This window comes from Colossoma macropomum, unplaced genomic scaffold (genome assembly GCF_904425465.1).
Source record: "Colossoma macropomum unplaced genomic scaffold, Colossoma_macropomum, whole genome shotgun sequence".
NCBI lineage: Eukaryota > Metazoa > Chordata > Actinopteri > Characiformes > Serrasalmidae > Colossoma > Colossoma macropomum.
This window is the reverse complement of record NW_023494804.1, coordinates 30,949,374-30,973,030: the sequence shown is the minus strand read 5'-3', so window position 1 is coordinate 30,973,030 and position 23,657 is coordinate 30,949,374. Positions and strand designations below refer to the sequence as shown.

Below are 23,657 nucleotides of genomic sequence, written 5' to 3'. Positions count from 1 at the left end.
AGCTGAAACCAAACACGAAATAAAGGATTTGAATATTCTTCATCATCTAGATGATGTAAGTTCATATTTTCAGGTAAAGTGGAGCGATGTTTAAAAAAAAAAGCCACGTTATCAAGTTTGAGTTTTACGTTACGTTTGTGTCACGTCTTCTTCTGTGAGTTTAATGGCTGGTTGTAAAGCAGAAATCTGATTACTGTCTGACTCATGTAGACCTGGAGTTTCCCTAATATCTGATTACTCAAGAGCATGTAAATGTGTTGATTGGATTACTGACAAAATCTGATTTTCTGCAGTATCGGGATTATTAAGCGCATGTAAACACACATTCCTTCTGCATAATTCAGCCACTGAGGTATGAACAGTCATTCAGAGTGGTTTAATATGAAAATGCAGAGAAAATTTCAGATTTCTTTACAGTGGTGCTGATAGGAACCAGGGGTCACAATGGCTGTAGTGCAAATAAAGCTATTTTTTTATTTACTATCTAAACTGATCAGTGAACCTACACGCATCTTCTGAGTTTTCATATTGTCGCTGGTGAAACAAAACCTAGTATTACTGTTTTTTGTAAATTTGCCATTTACAGAATATGAAACCATGAGCTGGCCTTTATGATTTATTTATATATATATATATATATATATATATATATGGTTGACTCATCATGAAATTTTAATATATATATATATATATATATATATATATATATATATATATATATATATATATGTAAAATAAGTCCCACAACAGGGAAATTCAGCAGCTACAGCAGCAAAGGTACTCAAGAAAAGAAGGAAAGTTCTGGGAGCAGTGCTGATTGTACAGTCTAACAGCATCAGGAAGGAAGGGGCAGCTGTTGTGTGTGTGTGTGTGTGTGTGTGTGTGTGTGTGTGTGTGTATATATGTATGTATATATATATATATATATAATGTACACACAACCACAAAAAGTTTTAGAATGTTCTGAACTATTTCTAGGGGTTTTTTTTATTCTTTCCATTAAAACACATGTTCAGACGACTCTCAGGTGGATTTGATCTACTGATCAGGGGCTGTTTCACAAACAGGTGGAGTCCATGCCAGCTTGAGTGCACGTCATCATTAAAGCGCTCAAATTGTTATGCTGATAATTTGCTGTCATTTGTAATGAAAAACCTTGTATTGAATTTAAAAAGAATGCAAAATAGAAGCATTTTCACCTCTCAGACTTTTGGACCCCACTGTATGTCAGAGTTGCAACTCGCCTACCAAAATGGCTGCACTGCACTCATAATGACGTGATCGAATACTATGAATATACTGCACATAAATTAACTGAGGGCAGTGCAGTTAAGGCAACACAGTTATTTCCTGTAGGCTGTTTAAAGTCATTCAACTGGAAGTCTTAGAAGTAAGCCTTACTATGTATGCATAACAGGGGTTCCCAAGCCTAATCCTGGAGATTTTATGCTCTACGCAATTTTGTGTTTTTCTTAATCGGGCGGCTGGTTCTGAAGGCTGAAGTGCTGAGTGCTTTAGACTTACAAAACGCAAAAATGAAAGAACATTGGGATCCCAGGAAGGAGATCCGGAGCCATCGATTTAAAACTTTTTTGGATTTGCCTGTATGTTGTTTTTTTAACTGAGGTCATGTGTATCATGAGGTCATGATCTCAATGAGAGTGTATCCACTTTCTCGATCAACCCTTTCTTCAGGATGGCTTTTCAGCCTGAGAGCACGTATTGTCTGTATCATTCACTGAGGGCCTTTTGCTGTCTGTAGTGCGTGAAATCACCTGAAATACAGAGAAGCTCACCATCAGACCTGATTTACAGTCAAATTTAATTTCACTTTACTTAAAGCTGCACTGTTGCATAAATGATATAATAATATAAATATTAAATAGAAGTAATAAATAAATTAAAGCTCGTCTGGGCAGTCACTTTCAGCAGTATGTTAAAACATTTCACCTTGACCATTTGAAGTTCTGAAAGCTGAGATGGAAAGGTGTACTGTGGTCAGTTTGTTATTGACTGTTTTACTGAAAAATGCCAGAGAGGTCAGTTGTACACACATTTCTGTTACCTGCTTTCCGCAACAGTAACTTTGTCCTTCCTTTGTCCTCTACAGTATCAAAGGCTACATTTACACAGCAGGTGAAAGTGGCCAAAATCTGATTTTCTCACCAAATCCGATTTTTTGGTTTGGCTGTTCACAATATCTTTTAAATGTGATCTGTATGCCACAGTCTGAACAGATCAGCTCCTAAACTGACCCACATGCGCAAAAGAGCAGAGCTTCATGTAAACAATCATGATGGCCAGCGAACACCTGTCGCTCCCGGAGCTTTCAGTTTCATCTTCGCCAGCATCACAGGAGCGATTATGAAGTTCCAAAGGTTGACAGCTGGGCTCATCACCCAGAATGTGTTCGAGTTCACCGTAAAAAGGGTGCGTTATTCAGCCACGGACACTTCTTTGGTTCGTATCCTCGTGTTTTTGATGCTGCAGCCTCGGTCTTCTCCAACCGCGTTTGGTCATTTCATTAGAAACCTCTTCAAACACGGTCTCTTCAAATTTTTTAGTACAGAAACATCAGCCTAAATGTTTGAGTCTCAGCAGTGCGAAATTATGACGAATGTTTGAGTTGGACTGACATAAAAGTCTATGAATTCCGATCTGGCTGTTCAGACTGAGTCGCATTGCCACAGATCGGATACGTATCAGATTTCAGTACCACATATGAAAGCGTCTCAAATCGAAAATGTCAGTTTCTCTGTTCACACAGACTCGCATCTGAGTCACACATGAAGAAAACGGTCAGATTTGGGCCACTTTTACCTGCTGTGTAAACGTAGCCCAAGTGTCTTGTGTTATTGATATGGTGTGAAATTAAGGATCTTTCTCACATTTTAAGATTGACCGATCCTTAACGCTGCACTATTCATTGCAAGTTTTATTATGATTAATAATAATTGCAAGTTTTATTATTATTTTATTTATTTTATTTTTTTTACTTTGTTGCAATTTGAAGAAGTAATCTTTTTGCAGTTATACACAGATTCAGATTTGGAGACAAATTCATTTCCTTCCTCCCAAGCCAGAGTTCATACCAGTGATGTCCGTTCTGACTATTTCTCTTTGTCGTGTGAGACGAGACAGGGATGCTCTTTGTCTCCTTTATTGTTTGCCCTTGCTGTCAAAACCCCATCGACCGTGTTGAAATCTCTTTCATCTTTCCAGGCAGTCTCCCATTCTGGTATTGAATTAAAATCATTATATGCAGACGACTTGTTGCTGTACGTGACTGATCCAAAGAGGTTCTCAGGTTACAAAGTGAATTTACTAAAAAGTGAGTGTTTTCCTGTGAACTCACTTGCACGGTCACTTAATCACTCTGTTGTCCCATTTAAATTTGGTCCAGTCGGGTTCAGTTATTTAGGGATTCATGTATCTCATACTTTGCCCTTTCTGTTTCATACCAATTTATCTCCTTTAATTAATACGCTTAATTTAACCTACAGAGATGGAAATCTCTTCCATTATCACTGATCATTGGAATAAATGCTATAGAAATGAACGCTATGCCCAGTTTTTTAAAAGCTGGACCAGCTTATTACCTCTTTTATAGGACAGTAAGGTTCCTAGAGTGGGAAAATCACTATTACAGAGATTTAAATTTGATGGGGGGGCTGTCCCTCCCTAATTTCTTATTTATTTACTGGTCTGCCCATATTTAAAAGGCTCTTTGTTGCCTTCAATCTCTGCGGTCGCTGTGGTGTAGAGGCTGGAGACTCCACCCTCCGCATCCGGTTTTAGTTTGAGCGCCTTTTTAAGGTCTCGTCGCCTTCTTCGTTGACGCCTATGTTAAATTATCATTTATCTCCCTCTTCTTTGAATGATACAGCTTTTAACATACAGCATGAGAGAGGTATCAAATCTTTGGTAGTTTCACTCAGTTAGCTGCAGATTTCAGCTTGCCCTCTTCACATTTGTGCTTCCTCTCTTCTTTCAGATTATGCCCTTCTTCCTACCAGTCAACCATTGGATGATGTGTTGACTCTTAATCCTTCCCAGAAAGTTTTACATCCAAGATTTACTCACAGCTTATGGATTTTAGATGTACACTCCGTTAGCAAAATCAAAAGAGCCTGGGAACATGAGATGGGTGCTGCTTTTACAGGGCAGTGGTGGGACAGAGCCTTAGGCAAAGTACAATTAAGACGTCAGCTGATACAGTTTAAGGTACTACCCAGAGTTCATCGATCTAAGTCTGTTATCTCAGTTATCCTTGTCAACGATCAAAGTGATAAATGCAATGTGTGCGTGTGTGTGTGTGTGTATGTGTATATATATATATATATATATATATATATCTTATATATGTTGGTCCACTCATCATGAAATTTTTACAAATCATATAGGGCAGCTCATGGTTTCATATTCTGCAATGCGCCGTGTAAGTCACATGTATTTTTTTTGTCCCTCTGCAAATTGTGGTTTGACTACTCTGAGATAATGACAAAGGCTTTAGGTTTCAGTGTCAGTATGAATCCCTCTGTTGCGATATTTGGTTTTTCCACTGTTTTGCCTTCGCTCACTGGAGTTCAGTCGGATATCTTGGCATTCATGTCTTTATTGGTGAGACACTGCATTCTGTTATAATGGAAGTCCTCAAAACCCCCTTCGGTTTCATTATGGCTCTGTGATGTTGTCCATTCTCTCAAATTGGAGATTAGATTCACATTAAAAGGCAATACTGCTGCATTCCATTCTAAATCGAATCCTTTCCTTTTGTATTTTGGTTCACTCCAGGTTATGCAGGCTGAGTGAATCTACCCCCCCCCCACCCTCTTTTTTCTGGCCCCCTCATATTTTGATTTATTGATTTATTGTTTTTGTTGCTATTGACCTAGACAGTACTGATAACATCATTTTTATTGATGGAGCGTATGGAATGTCTCTGTGTGGGTGTGTGTGTTTGTGTGTATGTGGGTGTTGTGCTTGGGGTTTTTGGGGTGGATATAACTACAACAGTAGATTAACAGTAACAGTAGGTTATTGGATGCTGTTTGTTGTCTTGTCTGCTGTTTATTGTCTTGTTTTTCTCTGCTTGTTTTGATTTATCTGCCTGTTTCCTCACACAAAAAATGGAAGAAGTAGCATTATTGAGTCAGGAGTAAAACACAGGCTAATATGTTGTTTGTGCACTGTTGTGAGTCACCCTGGAAAGGTGTTGGGTTGGATTTCAGGGGAGTTTTTCGGACTCCGCAACACCTCTTTACATATTAATGCCTCACTCACCGGCTCAGAAAGAATCAAATGAACAGAACATTACGCAAATGAAAATGTGGTGACCATAGTCAATAAATCACTCACATCCTCGGAAAATATATCCTTCACCACGTTTTGTCTGAGTTCCCTAAGAAATACTCGTTCAACGCGCTCACAATCGTCAGATTCATCTGGGGTCAGACGCTCAACCAACTTTGTAAAATGTTCTTCCACATTCAGGGTCACAAATTCCAGTCCTTGAGGGCCGTGATCCAGGACAGTTAGTTGATTTTCTTGCTCAAACACACCTGACTCAACTTATCAGTTAGAAGAGGAGTCATTGAGTGTGTTTGCATGCACTTAATAATCCGATAACTGCAGAAAATCAGATTTTGTCAGGGTCTAAATGAGTCAGACCATAATCAGATTTCTGTTTTGCAACCAGCCAATAAACTCACAGAAGAAGACGTGACGTAAATGTAAAATTCATACCGCAGCATTTTTTAAACATCGCACCACTTTACCTGAAAATATGAACATACATCATCTAGAAGATGAAGAATATTTAAATCCTTCAATTCGCGTTTGGTTTCAGCATCGCTCCAACAGTGTTTTGCTGCGTCTCGCGACATCCATCGTCTGATCTCGCGCATGTGCAGACTGACAAATCCGAAAGAAATCAGAGTAAGAGTTCACGTACACTGAGAACTCTGATTAGTGAGCTAAAATCCAGCCTCTTCATCAGATTTCTTAATCAGATTTCTAGATCGGAGTATAGTGTTTACATGACCATTTGAATAATCAGATAACTGCGGAAATCCGATTATGATCGGATTATTGAGTGCATGTAAACGCAGTCATTGACTTTGGTGCATATTAGCTGCATCTCACTGTTTTGAAAAAGCCAAAAAATGCAGCTTCTCCATTCAGTATTTCTTCCAGTTTCTCGCGATCAAAACTCACGTATACATGCTGCCCAGGCTGGAATGCCTGAATGATGGCCGTCACCGGTTGTAATCAGTTGTTGCAAGTAAAATGATGACACAAGTGGTCATATTTTTATTCTTCTTAGTTTTGTTTGGTAGTCATTGTATGTAGTGGTGGTTACTGTCGCAGTGGGTCTGATCAGGACTCTATCAGGTTTGCGAGTTGTTAGCTGTATGGCTCAGCTCTGGCTCCACACTGTGGTCTATGAGCAAGAACATGACAGGCAAGTACAGAAAAAGTCAATTTAAAATGTTTTTCTTCCATGTTCAGAGCCTCAGGCAGCCACAATGCCTTCTTTCTCTGAGCATAATTGTATTCATGCTTTTTTTTGGAATGTGATTATAATTTTGCCAAAAAAGTGTTCAGACACAATTCCCCCAAAACACAATTTACCTTTTACACAAAACGATTGGCCAAAGGTGTCTGAATTTTGCTTCTCTAGTGTTGCACTGGAGCAATAAGGCTAAAATGTAGATAAAAAGTAATGGATGTCTGAATCACCCAAACTCTTTCACATTCATGACATTTAGCCTCCAGGTCTAAACTAAAGAAGCAAACATCTGTGTTTGGAGTATTGTGTAAATTTATAGGACATCTCTTGTTGACCAGGGTATGTTTTGGTTTGTCCATCTGAATTTACATGTCCAAATCGTAAGGCAAATTATTCAGCAACTGCAAGAAATAAATGTAAATTTGTATTTTATTTATTTATTTATTTTTTGTAAAAGCTCTGCTAAAATTAATAGAATGTGTTTTATGATACACATATTGCTATATGCTTACAATTTACTGCTGAAAGTCAAAAATCTTAGACGCTCTTTGTATTATTTTATAAAAATCATGTTTACAGAGCAGATCACTGAAGAGACGCCATCTGTTTATAGTTTATAGCTCAGATTTGTGGAAAAATGGGTCGACTTTCAGTAGAAAAGAAAAATAGTGAGTTCAGCTTCTTTTATTATAAGGGTTTAAAATTACATCACCATCTATTTGCCTGGAAAGAAGACAGTTACAGCTCTCATACGACCCCCACCTTTAGAATGTAGCTTATGGAATATGAAAGTTATGAAGAATATGACAGTGCGTTTTGGAACCACCGGTGGTTCCAAGGAGTTGAAAAGGTTAAGGACCTTGTGTTGTGCTGATTCCAGTCAGTGCAGAATTCCAGTTTTAACCCGTGTGTCCTGTCCTGGCAGGAGTGGTTTCTGGGAAGGGCCCTGTATGATGTTGAAGCAACTATCATCCACCACTACGCTTTTTCGGATGAGCCAGCCGGTTTCGGCTACCCCGACTTTATTGCCGGCTGGGCCCTCAGCTGCCCGCTGGTCAAGAGGTAAGACTGCTCAATGTGAGGTTGCTTGTGCTCAGCTTGCAATGACTTCATAGTGCAATGGCTTTGGGGCTTGACCAATATATTGGCCAGTACTGAGGACCTGTCTATTGAAGCACAAATATTTAATGACTTGTTTTATATTAAAACATCTCAGTAGAGGTGCCACTGATCCAGTACCCAGTATTAGATCAGATATGAGAGAAAAAGAAAGAATGATGGGTCTGATCTGATTCTGTAACAAGTCTAGCAGGAGATGACACAGAATACTCGTAGCTCAACAGAACATAAAACGATGTAAAATAGGTCATACAATAACAGTGTCACATGATAGCAGTAGCCACATAGATTAAGAACAATGGGCCTCATTCTCCAAGTTTTGCTTGTTCTAAGAAACGTGCTTGCAATTTTACTTAATAAAATTACCTAAAACAAGTAAAATATGTTTGGAAATAAGTTAAATAATCCTATAATAAGTGCACAACCATCTCAAAATAAGAAAAATATTAGATATATTGACTAGAATTAATATAATTTCACTTGACTACATACTGTTTTTTGCAGTGCACACCTTGGTGCTCTTCAGTGAGTGTAGATTCTGATCTTACCTAAGAACAAATCCCAAATAAAGAAACACTAGTGAATATCAGAATCTTCGTGAAAACTGCGTAAATGGGTTTTAAGAAGAACTTTCTTCTTAATAACGGTTGGTGAATGAGGCCCAATGAGTCCTAGTGGGGAAGCGCATTTTAAACAATATTTCAATAATTCATATCAACATTCCTAGGGAGGCATTTTGATATGTATCTGCCCCCGGTGATTAGAAATGGAATAAAAATATTACTGTTCGTTGTGTTTGTGCTGGATTGTGCTGTAGGAGTCATCATTTGTCCTGGTACATCACTCAGCCCTCCATCAACATCTGAATCACACAAAAATGGTCTCATTAGTTTGTGATGTGTTTGTGCTGGTTTGTGCTGTTTAAGGAAACTCTGGTGTTATTTTAACCCCTTAAAAGGGCAAATGTTTATTACACAACGTTATAACTTTGGAATAGCTCCACCAGTTTGTATTGATGTCCCCGTCGTTACTGAATAATAAGCTTTAGTTTGTTAAATGTCTGGGATTTTAAAGGGTTAATTCTCAAATTATAAAGCCATTGTGTTTCAATGAGTGATGCCACTCATCCCCCATCAACGGCCACAGCGCAGCAAAACGGTCTTGTTCGTTTGTGCTGCTAAAATAAACATTCATGCTAATTAAACGTGTAAGTTATTAAGCAAATGTCTTGAAGAGTGTCTTCATTCAGCCCCCCACCAGCAGCTAAATTGGGCAAAATAGTCTCATTGGTTTGCGCTGCGTTTGTGCTGGTTTGCGTAATTAAAAAATATATATGTGCTGTTTTAATTCTTAAGTAATTGGATAAGCGATTGTCTCCGTCCGATGATGAAGATCTGAGAAACATGGTTTTTGATAAAAATTTGATGATTGATGATTAAAAAAATTCTACTTAGCTTTTAAAATATTTTCAAACTGAATCGAGCAACAGAGTTGATGTGAGATGGTGCGCATGGTTTGAGGAATACAGTTAATTTCAATTACTGAAATCAGTGATCACATCTGTCAGCAAAGCAGTTTTATGTACCTTTGGACTCTGTATAGATTTCCCCCTCTTTATGCAAGAAAGACTCTGACGTATCATTTGAAATTTGAATGTTGTGCTTAAATAATAAGAATAATGAATAAAAATAAAGAAAGAAAGAAAGAACTGACTTCCAAAAGGCATAACATTAAAGATGATGCATTTCCTAAACACAATTAATTTCAGCTGCTAAAATTTGTGATCGCTTTGGAGTCTGTATAGATTTTATTAAAGTATTTTAGCCAATATTGTTGGTAAATGGATTTTTAGCTCCTTTAAATTAACATTGATCATAAATTGTTTATATCAGTCGGACCCGTATTACATTGTGTGAATACCTGCTGACCTAAAAGCTTATCTGGTTTGGTGTTTCAGACTAGCTGACTATGTGAAATATGAGCCGCCCAAGTCGGATTTCACCATTGACCCTAAACACGAGGTATGTGGAACTGTTTAGTCATCTTGGCAAATATAAGGTGACACCGTCTTTCATAATCTGTTAATTTAAATATATGCATAAAACGTTTTGCAGATTTGCGTTATTGTTGCATAACTGACTCTGTATTGGTCACATGGTTGGACGTATGACTGCCATGCCAGTAAAAGTGGAAATAACATGAGTATACAGGTCTGTTAAGAATACATCATTTTCTCTTGCAAGTGAAAGCATGCATGAAATTAATATTTCTCTTGGCTGAATGGTCTTAGTTGGAGTAAGAACATTTTTCTTTAATGTTTCAGCTGTTTTTAAAAATTCATTTTGATCTTTTTATGTTTGCCGCTATGAATCTTCCTACAAGATTTAATGGAATACTCTGGCATTTTCTCCCTGATCTCTGTCTGCTGCATCTGTACTGTGTGATTAATAACCACAGAGGCTCATTTCAAGGCGTTTCCTTCTCTTTAGAAAAGAACAGAAAGCTCATTCACTCAAGCCAGTGAACAAGGGCTGCAGTGTGTTATAAATCAGTGAATTTTGATGGTCTACCAGGTTGTTAGGAATCCCGTTTTCTCCCATTAGGAGTTTTGTTGAACTCCAGTTTGGAAATTCCCACCTCTTTATGCAGGTGCATAAATTTTATGTCTAATCTTTGAAATATCATTTGAAATTTGAATGTTATACTTAAATAATAAGTATTAGTTAGTTAGTTAATCCTCTTCACTCCGGCTGGAGCATAAGGCACCAATATATCTTCTCTAGCCGTCTCGGGCGAGCCGGTGGATCTCCTCCCAGGTCTTGCCTTCCGCTGCCATCTCCTTCTCCACCGTTCTCCGCCATGTGCCCAGTGGCCTGCCTCTCTTCCTCTTCCCTGGTTGTGCCCATCTGAGTGCAGCATGTGGATGTCTGGTCTTGCTCATCCGTAGGACGTGGCGCAGCCATCTCCAACATCTGATTCACCTCGTCTACAATGTTGTAGACGCCAGTGCGTCTGCTCCTTTCCTTGTAGGTGACACGCTGTTCCCAGTGGGTTCTGAGGATTCTACAGAGGCAGCGCCCTTCGAAGCCTCTGAGCCAGCTCTCTATCTTCTTGTTGGTTCTCCAGGTTTCCGAGGCATATAAGAGAACTAAGCTGACATTTGATTTGTAGATTTTCAGTTTGGTGTTCATCTGCAAGACTGATGACTTCCAGATGTTTTGCAGACTGTTGAAGGTTTGTGCTGCAAGACCAATTCTCCTTTTCGATGTTGCTGTTGGCTGAGATGTAACTGCCAAGTACGAGTCCTGTACTTCCTCCGGCTCCACTGCACGTGTTGCCCAAGTCCAGGATGAGAAAGGAGGACGGTTTTGCGTCATTGCTACGGAAACACCAACAAGATCTCCAGAAAGTCATCAAATCTTGGGCGATGAACCAGGGACTGAGGCAGCAATGCCTTGTATGAAAGGCAGGGATGAAATCCAAAAGGAAGTTCATGCTCTGATGGAGTTCTTGGCCAAGCCTAAACAACAAGTGAAAAATAAGTATAACAATAAATAAATAAACAAAGGTTTGTTTTATCTATCTATATATATTTATCTGTCTATTTATCTATCGATCTGCAGAGGCATGCAAAAGACCACCCTGGTTAAAATGTTACTGTGAATAGCCATGCGACTAAAAGATGACCTGACTTCAAAAAGCATAACTTTAACTTTAAAGATGATGCATTTCTTAAATATTTTAAGCAAGATGACTTTTTTTATTTTTATTTTTGTTCGGGCGCCCTGCATGGTCAGTACTTAGTAAATCCCTATTGGCAAGTATCTGAGCTTTCAGCCTTCAGTTCTTGTTTGCTCCATTCTTCCTTGCAAAAGGCTTCTAATTCTGTGAGATTCTTGGACTGTCCTCCATGCGCTGCTCTTTTGAGGTCTATCCACAGATTTTCAAAACCTTCAGCTTGCACCTCTTGAGGTAGTCCGTTGTGGATTTTGTTGTGTGTTTAGGATCATTATCATGTCATCTTCTATTCATCTTAAGCTTTTTTACAGACCGTGTGATGGTTACTGCCGGAATTTGCTGGTATTTTGTTGAATTCTTTCCTCCCTCTACCCGTGAAATGTTTATTGTGCTACTGGCTGCAACACAAGCCCAGAGCATGATCGATCCACCTCCATGCTTAACAGAGAGGCGTTCTTTCCATGAAATTCTGCCCCCTATTTTTCTCCAAACATTTCTTTGCTCATTGTAGCCCAAAAAGTTCTATTTTAACTTAATCAGATCACCGAACTGCATCACCAAAATGCATCAAATGCAATGTTTAGATGTTCTTTTGCAAACCTCTAATGCTGATGTTTGTGGTGAGGACGCAGGGAAGGTTTTCTTTTGATGACTCTTCCATGACAGTCATATATATGCTCTCAGTAGAGCAGTGCGCCACCACTCTAGAGTCTGCTAAATCATCCTGAAGGTCTTGCAGTCAAATGGGAGTTTTGATTTGCCTTTTTTTAGCAATCCTACAAGCAGTTCTCTCTGAACGTTTTCTTAGTCTTCCAGACCTCAACTTGACCTCCACCATTCCTGTTAACTACCATTTCTTAATTACATTACAAACTGAGGAAACAGCTGCCTGAGAATGCTTCGCTGTCTTCTTATAGCCTTTGTGGGCATCAATTATTTAAATTTTCACTGTGCTGGGCAGCTGCTTAGAGGAGCCCATGATTGCTGATTGTTGGGGCAAGGTTTGAGGAGACAGAGTATTAACACAGCTTTGAAATTTGCACCACCTGGACTTTCCTAATGATGATTGTGAACAAGCCATAGCCCTAACAGGCTAATTAAGGTCTGAGACATTGGTAAAATGATCTGAAAGCTCAAATCTGTTGGGGTTGCACGGTACACTTTCCTTTTTTTCACTCTAAAATTGTTCAAAACAAAATTAATCTTGCTTAAAATATTGAACTTTCACTTTATGCCTTTCGTAGATCAGTTCGTCTTCTTCTCACTGTTCTCAGTCACAGAAATTTTGACCAGGGGTGCCCAAACCTTACCACTGTATCTATCCTTTACTCCAATTTCTAGGTTCTTGTCAGGATTTTTTTCACAGAAAAAAATCCCTCCTTTCACCACCATGCTGTGATTTCTACAATGGACTCGGCTGCAGATAATGCACTATTCTGCTCGGCTCCCCTTTCATCCCTGCTTGTTCACGTTTATGTAATGTTCACACTCCTCCCAATTTTCTTTTCAGTGCATTTGTCCTGTTTTGCTTATTATCTACCTTTTCCATTTTACCTTCTGCTGAAAACTTGCATACAGTCATCTGCATTGATACCAATATGAGAAAACGTCACAAGCAGGGAGTCTGAGTACCTGCAATAATGAGGGACATTGCTCTCTGTTCCATCTCTCCCCCTCTCTCTCTCTCTCTCTCTCTCTCTCTCTCGCTCTCTCGCTCTCGCTCTCGCTCTCTTTCTCTGGAATAAGAAAAAGACTGTCTCTCTGGCTGTCAAGGTGCTCTACTCCTTCTTTTTCGTTCTGTCTATTGATTCTGAGTTCCACGCTGTCTGGTCTCTCCTCTTACCGACACCTTCCTTTTCACTCATATCCCTGTGTGGAACTCTTCCTTCCTCTATAATTGCTCTGTTAACTGCTGAATTATGCTTGGCCGAGTACTTTGCCAAGAGCCTTTTTGTTGACAGCTCTAATTGGTCTAATTGCAGGGCTCTCTGATCGTTCTTATAGATCGCTCTGTATATCTGGGAGGAAGGAAGAGGACCTGCTTTGACTGATGTTGGCGAGTTCTGCTCAGAACTGCATGGATCTCCCAGCACCAGCCACTGTGCTTCTACTGTCAACAGTTACCTGCCCAGCTGCGTAGGTATCTCTCATCCTTATTTCACTGCCTGAATATGCGTTTCATAACAAATCTTTCAGTTTACTGTTACAGCCAAGTCTGAAGAACCCCAAAAATGTCTCCCAGGCATGAAAGATTTTAAGGGCAGTTTTTTTGCTGAGGGCACAGAGAAACAAGCAATTCGCTACTGTCGTATCTCCTTTTTGGTCATTTTTCAGTTTTTGAAATAATTTGAAAATGCTTGTTGGTCTTTACATTGTTTGTAAATTTCATGAAAAATGGACCAAAAGAAACGGCCCAAAATGACTCGGAAAAAAGTCTGGTTCCATTGACTTACGTTAAAAGTAAAGCAGGTTTTTTCCTTCTCCTGGAAAGTTACCATTTTGGAGATACAAGGTTTTCTTCTAACAACAGCGAATTACTGGTCATTACAAATAAACAGCTTGAATTAAAGACAGTTTTCCTTGTTGCAGACAAATTTTTGCAGCACACCACCCAGCTCAGCGACAAATCACTGTACATGCTTGTGATGACCACTCTGCTGTCCTGTGAACAGTTCAGCGACATGATTTTCCCAGTCTGTCAGACACACCCCGGCATTTTCAAGCATGTTTAAAATTAATGGCGATGAATCATGTAGTGCAGGGGTCGTCAACTAGCGGACCGTGGCCCGGTTGTAGACCCAGCAAAGTATTTCGGAGGACTGAACTGAGCACTTGAAAGACATTGTGTAGCAAAGCTGATTAACATCTTTATAGAAATGGTCCTGTTTAAGTGACGTACATGGATATCGAACCCGCACAGCTTCCTGCGTTGTAGTTTAACCGATCATATGCATTTACGTAAACCACTTTAGCCAAAGGCAGCTCATTGTAACAGAGACGACAGGGTAAGATATCAGGTCAGAAAGGCAATAATTTCATGTGTTTTTATACATTTTCTGGTCTAAATGATGTGGCTTTTTAAAAAAGGAAAGTCAACGATGAAAACAGAGTGATTAAAAACAAATGCACCCCTCCCCCCAACCAAGTTCAATATAATAAACCTAAAGCTCAACATAAAAGGACTCCACCAGAGTGCTCACCAATCCCCTTCATGTTCCAAAAAGATTTTATGCATATTTATTTATTAACTTACTTATTAGCTATCTTACTTATTTAGTGTTTGACTGATTTAATAGCGGGCAGGAGTGGTATGAAATCTCGTTCGCACAGACCTCTAGCCTGGACTACTACTGGACTAGTTTTTTTTGAACCTTTGTAAGCATGAAATTTGATGTAACTGTACCGAGTTATAGTTGAACAGCCCTGCTGTAGTTTGAGCTCGACTATGACAAGTTGTAGGAACAGCAGTAGCCAATGAGATCGCAGGAAAACTCTAAGGGAGTGAGGTGTGAGCATCTGAACATCATCTGAGTGAATATTTCTCCTCTTTGCTGGTTCTGTATGGATGGAGAAGAGGCTAAAGGGTCTTTCTTTATGCTACACAAATTAGTTCAGAAACAACAACCACAGTAAGTTTTTCAAGCTCCAGTTTGGCTGATGATGGACACTCTACCTTATAGGAAACTTGGTGTGCTGGTGGTGAAATTTTACTAATCCATGAAACTTACATATATTACAATTAGGGCTGTTAAAGTAATGAATCATATTTAACTGCATTCATTTGTGTAACTGTGATTAATATCACTTGTATGCAAAACGTGCAATTAGCTCATGCACTGATGTTTAGCAACTGTTTTTGATGTGTTTATTCCTGTGTGTTGACTCAGAGGGCAAAAGCCACAATAAATGGTAGACGTTCCAACAAAACAATGCAAAATATCACAGTTTATGAAGTGTTATAAAGTGTTTTTAATCTGCAAAAACCCACAATAGAGTCTGGCTGCAGACATGCACTCTCAGACAGATGCACTCTCAGCCAGATGCACCCTCAGCCCCAGTGACGTCACGTGCACATGCACTCTCTGTCACAGCGGCAGAAGCAGCACAGCGGCACAGTAACTTTTGGCTGCTGCTGCTTAGCGACATCATCACTTAATCCATTTTTCATCTATAACACAGCTAGGAAGTTACATTTAATGTACTTCCCTGCTGAAAACAATCACAGAACCCAGTAAAAGTGTCTGTTGGTTCCTGGTGGTTTTCAGTGGTCCCTAATGGTATTCTCTGTTTTCCTGATGGGTTGATATCACAGTGTAAAGGATTCTGATCATTTAATCAGGTGTTTTGACTGATTCCAGATACATTAGATCGTTTCCTAATGGTCTCTAACTGCAACCATCAAGCCAATTCCCGTTAGGAAGCAAAACCATCAGGTTTTATTCCTAACGGCCCTGCAAACACAGTTATGTTATGACAACGTACTGTTTCGGTGCCCACAGTGTCGTCTGCTTGATGCTCTCTACATTGTCACAACGTTGAAATGAAATCCCTCAGAAAGTTATGACAGTGTCTGACAACCTTCTAGAAGGTTGTGAAAACGCTGATGAGACAGCAAAAGGACATCAGTACTGCGTGGACTGTATGTTGTCACAACCTCCTAGAATCCTTAATGAGTTCTATTTTAATCAATATTACAGTTTTTGATAACGGGTTCTGATCGTCTTCAGCTTGGCTTTCATGAGTTTCAGTAGACTGTTTGTGTTTTTCTGCGAAGAAACCCGACATTCATGTCTTATCATGAAAGTTTCCATATTTAATTACCTTATTATCAGTATGGCAGCGTTAATATACATTCAGTGTAGCTCTTGTTGCCCAGCAGTTCGTGGTTCACTGTTCTTCCTCATAAAACCAACAAAAACACTGTGGTGGCAGAGCGGCACTGACGTCATCAATAGGCTGGCGGTGCATGTCAGGCTGAGAGTGCATGTCTGCAGCCAGACCCTTCTCCAGTTTTATGTGTTTTCAGCTGACTTAAGACTTGCACAGTACTCTTACACAGTAGTATTATTATTGGACACTTTCTGGTCCACAGTTACCACAGAAATACCATTTTTTATTATTTCTCAGACGATGCTGTAGGATTCATCTCATCTCATCTAATCTCATCAGTTGTGATCCGGCAAACAAAACACTACTTATGCTGGAAATCAAGCTGCTCAACACTGGCCTTCATTCACTGTGAGCCCAAATTAGCATCCTTTGTGAAGCCTCCTGTTGATCTGTTGCAGAACAGCGGCGTAATCTCTTATCAACAGTCCATGCAGAGCTAATCTGGAGTGCTGAGCTCACTGGCTTCATTTCGCGTTTTGTGGATTTTCCTTTTTTGCTTCTCAAAGTGGCACTTCAGCAAAGTGAAAAATGTAATCTTCTACATCTGTTGCCTACTTGCCCTCCACAGTGATGATGCAGCCGTCTCCTGAGTAGGATTTTGTGGTTTAAGGACCTCTTCTGATGACACATCTTGAAAGTGGGAGAAACTTTTTTTTAACCGAATCTTTGATAAAGGAAAAAGTTATCTTGATCAGTGATGGATTGAGGCAGTGCTGTAGGGGTGCTACATAGAATTCATGAGGCATAGTATATCGTCGCTGTCCAATGAAAACCATGTATCTCCATTTTTGTTGATTTTTTTAGTTTTCTACATCATTTCAACACACCAGCTGTCCTTTACATTGTCTAAAAATTTCATGAATGGACCAATAGAAATGCTTTAAAAACACTTGGAACTAAATCTCTTTACATTGACTTACATTGAGAGATAAGAGTGTTTTTGCCTTCTCCTGTAAAGTTAATATTTTGAAGATACTTGTTTTTCATTGGACAGCGACGATATTAATCACTCTCATTAAGAGAGAGCAAGAGGGAAAGAGTGTGCGTGTGTTTGTGTGTGTGTGTGTGTGCACATATGAGCGAGAGAGAGAGCAACTGTGTGAGTGTGAGGAGGAGGAATGATGCTGGTTCTCTAAAAAGAGATAAAAATGGCACCAATTTCTCGAGCGAGTCTCACTGTATATTAATGAGGTCAGATGTTGCTGCACTCTCAGAAATAAAGGTACTAAACTGTCACTGGGTCAGTTCCCCTCTTGTCACTGGGGTGGGACCCTCAAGGCTCCATCTCAGTGCCTTTAGTCAGGGAACATAACTGAACCATAATCCACTGAAATGATATGTTCTAAGCTGTACTGACTCCACACAGCCCGTCTCGTCTCCAGGCTTTTATTTTATTGTTCTGTTTTAAAACATTCGGTTATGAAAAGGTACAAATACGAACTTTTCACCTGGAAAAACTTATTTAAGGTTCACAATTGGACCTGAAATCCGCTGTTGTACCTTTTGAGGGCACATTTACACTGTTTGTACCTCGATGAACAAAAAATGTTCCTGCTCAGCACCTTCATTTCTAACGGTGTAGAGCAAATATTGTGGCTGATTTTTAAATGTGACCGCTGAAGACGGCTCAGTCTAACAATTTTTCAGCTTTACACATTAAATATTATGCTGAGATATGTAAGGAAGCATGTTGGTGAAAGGAGAGATCAAATCCAATGATAAGAGATCAAATTTGCATAAACTGGAACTGGAGAAACTTGCTGTAGTTGTTTCTGCACTAATAAGCTTCCCTCTGTTTCCTGGCTCCACATCATCCTAGCACAAAGGAGGCAACTGCCACAAAATGTAATCAGGGACTCCAAACCTAAGCACTGCAGTGTTGCTGTCACTCTTTGTGGATTCCACCATGTTTGTTATTGTGGTGGTTGCCTGTGACTCGCTCCCCAGGAGTTTTCTTGCACTCTCATTTCATTGCTGCTCCTGCTATTTGTGTCAAACGTTTGAAAGTATCAGAAAGAGTCTGTGGCAGCTCGCAGTTTGACAGAGCTGCTTCGTTGAACCATTCACAGTGCACAAGCACTCGTCACGGTCAGCGATTTGTCTCTGAGCTGGGAAGGGTTTGTTATTAAAAAATATCTATAAGGCTAAAATTGTGTAGTGTACACAAGCCTTTAGGAGAAGTGCTTCAATGACAAATAACTCATTTTAAAGCTCAGTACTTTTTAATAACGAACTATCAGATGGTTTCAATATTGGTATCAGTATCAGAAAAGAAGGTGATATTGTGGCATCTCTAGATGACCACTGTAGTCGTGCGTCATTCTGTAGTCCTCGTTATGCCCATATTAGGAACTCCGGGTCTGAGCTCCATTTCTCTATGGCCAGAATGAATAGGGTTTTCGCCTCTATCGCCCCCTGTGTTAGATAAAAATGTTCAGAACCCGATACGTTCTGTCCTGTGAACATTTTAGTGACACAGGAACAAGGTAATAAAGATAATACAGTTTTATTGTATTTTTATTCAGTGCTTTATGTTGAGATGCCCCTTTAAGACCACAGACATAGTAACTGTTGTTGTGCAGCTGAAGCTTTCTGCTGTGTGTCTCTTTTATAGGGGAACCCAGTGGAGAAAGAGGACCTCTTTGTTGCAGTGAAGACCTGTCAGAAATTCCACCATGATAGAGGTGCACCAAATAAGTTTGCAGTTGCAGTGGCCTTATCTTCTTTTTTGACTGTTTTTTGACATTATTTCTCCACTTCGCTTGCTAATCTGTCTTGCGTTTAGACGTTTTTAATACTGTGTGATGGATCATATCAGTGCTAAGCTTGACAGTTAGACTGGTTTGTCGAATCAGCCTCGACAAAAAGGTAATAATAAGATGTAACGGCTTAACAATCCCCACTTCATTCCAGTGCCGTCTCTGCCACAGAAAGCCTGGTGGGGGAAACTACACACATACCTGATCCACACACAAACACACTAGATCAATGAAATCACACATTCACACATTAACTTAGTTAGTGTTAGTGGAGTTGGTGGAAGTGGAGACAGGAATATGAGTGATATGATAACGACATTAGATCTCACAGAACCTGGTTATATAGCATCACATTACAAATCCACTGTTATCTATCAGTGACGATCACTGTGGTCTGCAAATACAAATCCAAATCAACATATCTGAGCAGGGAAAGGGCTTTAGGAATAACTTGCCCTGTAATGATGCAGAATGACTCACCGTGACGATCACTGCTCAAAAAGAAAAGATGCACGATGATCTTTTATCTGGACAAACTTGTCAAAAACTTTTCTCTCAAAGTCCAACAACCCATGAATGAATTCAAGTGATAGCACAGCAAGGGCAGGCAAGGAAAGCAGGAGAGTGAGCTACACTCACAGTTAGCCATGTTTTTCTCTTGAACCTCTCTGGACTGAAGGAACAGTTTTTGTCCTTTTCAGACTGAATGGTGTTGAAATCCTCTGGTGTGTCTCAAACGTTTAATCTCTAATTTCTGCTCTAATGGCTGGAACCAAATTTAACTTTTATTACATTTTCAACTTGACTCATTATATTGCCTTGCTATTATGAGTGGCTACCACAACTGATGAGGAACAATGGCTAGCTGTGTAGCAACATCTGGACGTATTTAAATTTATTATGTTTTATTGGCTGCTCTCAGCATGGGGCCAATGTGATCGGGCCCACAGCTGGTTATTGAAATGTGCAGAGTGTTTTTAACTGCTCACTTGGTAAGACGAGTGCTAACGAGCCCCATGCTCACTTAACGAAGACTGCTAGGAGAAATAGATTGCCTACTGGCATTTACACAACAGGTACAGGAACATATTTGGAATGTATCAGACAGACATACCACTGTCATATGTAATAAACATGCAACAATGTTAATTACGAAGAAAAAATATATATATTAATTGTTATACTGAATTATTGATCATGTTGTGCATTGCTCCACGGCGGCCCCTAGTGCATAGGCGCCACTGCTTCATTCCCAGATGTGATTTTCATTAGTCAGGAATGTGTGGATTATGAACACCTTAGTCTGGGTTTATCTAAAATGAAGAAATATTGCTGATATGCTTTATGAAGATCTCTTTTTGTTCACTGGCTTGGAAAAGGAGTCCTGTACCTGCCATTAGTTTGTACAGGTTTGTAGAGCTAATTATCATAGTGGACACTGTGCTTATTTTCAACAATAAGATCCTTTTTTTATATGATAAAGATAATAGTTGCAGTTGTGAGCAAACCTGCCACAGTCTAATCACATTATTATCTGTCTTTGATTTCTATTCTTTCCTTCCTATTTTGAAAGCCTTGAAATATGGGAAAAATTAAAATATTTCATCGTGTTTTTTATAGTGTGCTTAATTCGGCCTCCAACTGTTCTCTCCAAGGAGAGGTGACTGGGTAATGCAGGCAGTTAGTTAGACAAATAAAATGTTCCCTCTCTCTGTGGAACGAAACAAGCCTAAGTGGTGTGTAATTAGGAAAGCTATCCTGCAAATCAGCAGACGCAGCAGCCAGGCAGTTGCAGCGATTTGCATAATTATCTTCAGAGTTGTTTTTTAGCGACTCGGGTGAGACCACGATAAAAGGTACCACTGATTTTTTTCAGTCCAATCAAATATCACCTAAAAGCTTATTCTGGAACAGCACTGCATGCAAAATGCAGTAAAACACTTGAGTGGATCACTTGTCCTTGTGTTGAGATGCTTTGACATCAATGTGTTGACATTTCATAGCCTTTTAAATTATATACATTTATTTTTTAATTATTATTTAAACAGGATAATCAGTTTTATCACTCCAAAATTTCAAGATTCTTTATTGTCATTGTGTATGGGTGCAACGGAATTGGGTAGCACTCCTAATGGTGCATAAACATAAAAAGATTAGGAATAAAGCAAAAATATAGGCTAACGTAAAATATAAAATACATGATATTAAATGAAAGACTATATAATTTAAAATTATTAAAAAAGTAAAAATAGAAAAGTAAAATAATTTAATTTATAAAATAATTTAAAATAAAATTATAAAGTAAAATAGAAAGGGTGCATATAAAAGAAAGTGAGGGTATTGCACATATGTGAGAGGGAGTATTTCTATTTACAGATTGTTTAATCTATTTACAGTGCAGTTTAATAATAAGTATAAAGTGCAGATCTTTTAATATCCCTATATGTCAGTTGACGCAACTACACATTTTAATTTAAAATATTTTTAAGTTATTTATGGCTACTTAGGACATGCATAAACCTGTAATTGGAGACCTGTATAAACCTTTGTCCTTGTCCTTAATTCTTTTCTAATAAATATTATTATAATAACAAATTTTCATATTTTTACTGTGGTCACACCACCTGACATGGTGAACTGAACCTGCTTAATCATGACTCAAAAATGACAGCTGACCTTGGCACCTTCAAGGTTACTTGGAGTCTTTTTTAGTTAAAATTAAAAAAGATTTTTTTTGCATTTTATAAATAATTTCTTTGTCGGGCTGAGTAGCCACTTGATTGCCAACTAGCAAGCTACACTATATGGACAAAAGTATTGGGACACCTTACACACCTTACACATCACACCCACAGGAGCTTTTATGAATCCCATTCTAAATCCATAGGCATTAATATGGAGTTGGTCCCCTTAGCAGCTCTAACAGCTTCCAATCTTCTGGGAAGCTTCTACAAGATGTTGGAGAGTGTCTGTGGGAATTTGTGTCCATTCATCCAGAAGAGTATTTGTGAGGTCAGACTCTGATGTTGGATGAGAGGGTGTGGCTTACAATCTCCGTTCTAGTTCATCCCAAAGGTGTTTGATGGGGATGAGGTCTGGGCTCTGTGAGGGCCAGTCAAGTTCTTCCAGCCATGCCTTTATGGAGCTGCTTTGTGCACTGGGGCTCAGTCATGCTGGAACAGAAAAGGTTCTTCCCCAAACTGTTCCCACAAAGTTGGAAGCGTAGAATTGTCCAAAATGTCTTGTTCTGCTGAAGCATTAAGATTTCCCTTCACTGGAACTAAGGGTTCTAGACCAACCCCTGAAAAACAGCCTCATATCATCATCCCTCCTTCACCAAACTTCACAGCTGGCACGGTGCAGTCAGGCAGGTAACGTTCTCCTGGCCAAACCCAGACTCATCCATCAGACTGACAGATAGAGGAGTGTGATTGGTCACTCCACAGGATACGTTTCCACTGCTCCAGAGTCCAGTGGCAGCGCTTTACACCACTTCAGCCGATGATTGGCATTGTGTACTTTGATCTTAGGCTTGTGTGTAGCTGCTCAGCCATAGAAACCCATTTTATGAAGTTACTGATGTAACAATACTAGCACGGTACATACGACCCTCTACTGTCAGTGTTCGTCTATGGAGACAGCAAGGCCATGTTAGCAATGGGTGTGGCTGAAACACCTGAACTCAATAATTAGGAATGTGTCCCAGTACTTTTGTCTATATAGTGTAGCACACTAACCTAATGAAGTTGTATCAGCAGTCATGTACAGTAGGTTCTGAACATTGGAATATTAAGCATTTTCAGGTATTTTATTGTTATGGCCTATAAACAGCCTTGTCTGCCCTTATTCTCAAGTTGGAAAAGGGAAGTTTAGGTTGTCACTGCGAGGTCAGATTGTTCTCTGGGCAAGTTCTGCAGCCAAAGTCAGCATTTATGTTCATTGGACCCCAAGTAATGGAACCGCCTTTGAAATGTTGTGGGTTCCATTGAAGGGAAATGGCAAAGCCAAGATGACAAGGGCTTGTTAAAGCCAGTACTGGAACGGGCGGCTGGACTGATGAAAGGAACACAGCCCCATTGAAGAGCCTCTTATCTTGCCTTAATCCTCTTTTTAATATCTGTCCATAATATTTGTGTTTGTTTGTTTGTGTGCATTCACTTTTATCAGTGCCAATCGTGAAGAAAACATGGGCGAAAGATGCTGCACTGCTGGAGTTTTACAGTGATGTCACTGACCCAGCCATCCCCACCATTGACCTGGGAGTGCCCAACACAGAGAGGGGTCAGTTACATGCTGTATGTTGGTTTAATTACACAAAACGTACACCGCATTACTTTTGGCACAGCAGCTTCACTTTGCCAAAGAAGCCTCATTAGCCCTTTAAAGAGGCTTGAATGGCAAAAGCGTTTTTTAAAAGCCATTAAAGCCTCTGGTAACCAAGACCTGTGATGTGGATGCTCATCAAATTAGGCTCAGTGAGTAACTTTCAGGTCTCTCTGTAGTTCACAAGAATTTCCCCATTTCCGATATAAATTGGATCGTCCTAAATTTAGATACAGCTTGCATAAGCTTGATCCTCACCAGTCAAAAGAGGTTGTCACTTGTTAAAGGGCTGATATCATATAATTAGGGTTTAACAT

At 39.5% G+C, this 23,657-nt stretch overlaps 1 protein-coding gene across 1 annotated transcript in view; it reads left to right on the top strand.

Annotated features, from left to right (window-relative positions):
- b3glctb (beta 3-glucosyltransferase b) overlaps positions 1-23,657 on the top strand; it is an 80,129-nt gene that overhangs the window by 36,840 nt on the left and 19,632 nt on the right. The window contains exons 6-10 of the mRNA XM_036594451.1: positions 7,437-7,573; positions 9,588-9,651; positions 13,373-13,504; positions 18,873-18,942; positions 23,185-23,298. Of these exons, the coding sequence (XP_036450344.1) occupies positions 7,437-7,573; positions 9,588-9,651; positions 13,373-13,504; positions 18,873-18,942; positions 23,185-23,298 (517 nt within the window). The remainder of the gene's footprint in view (positions 1-7,436; positions 7,574-9,587; positions 9,652-13,372; positions 13,505-18,872; positions 18,943-23,184; positions 23,299-23,657) is intronic.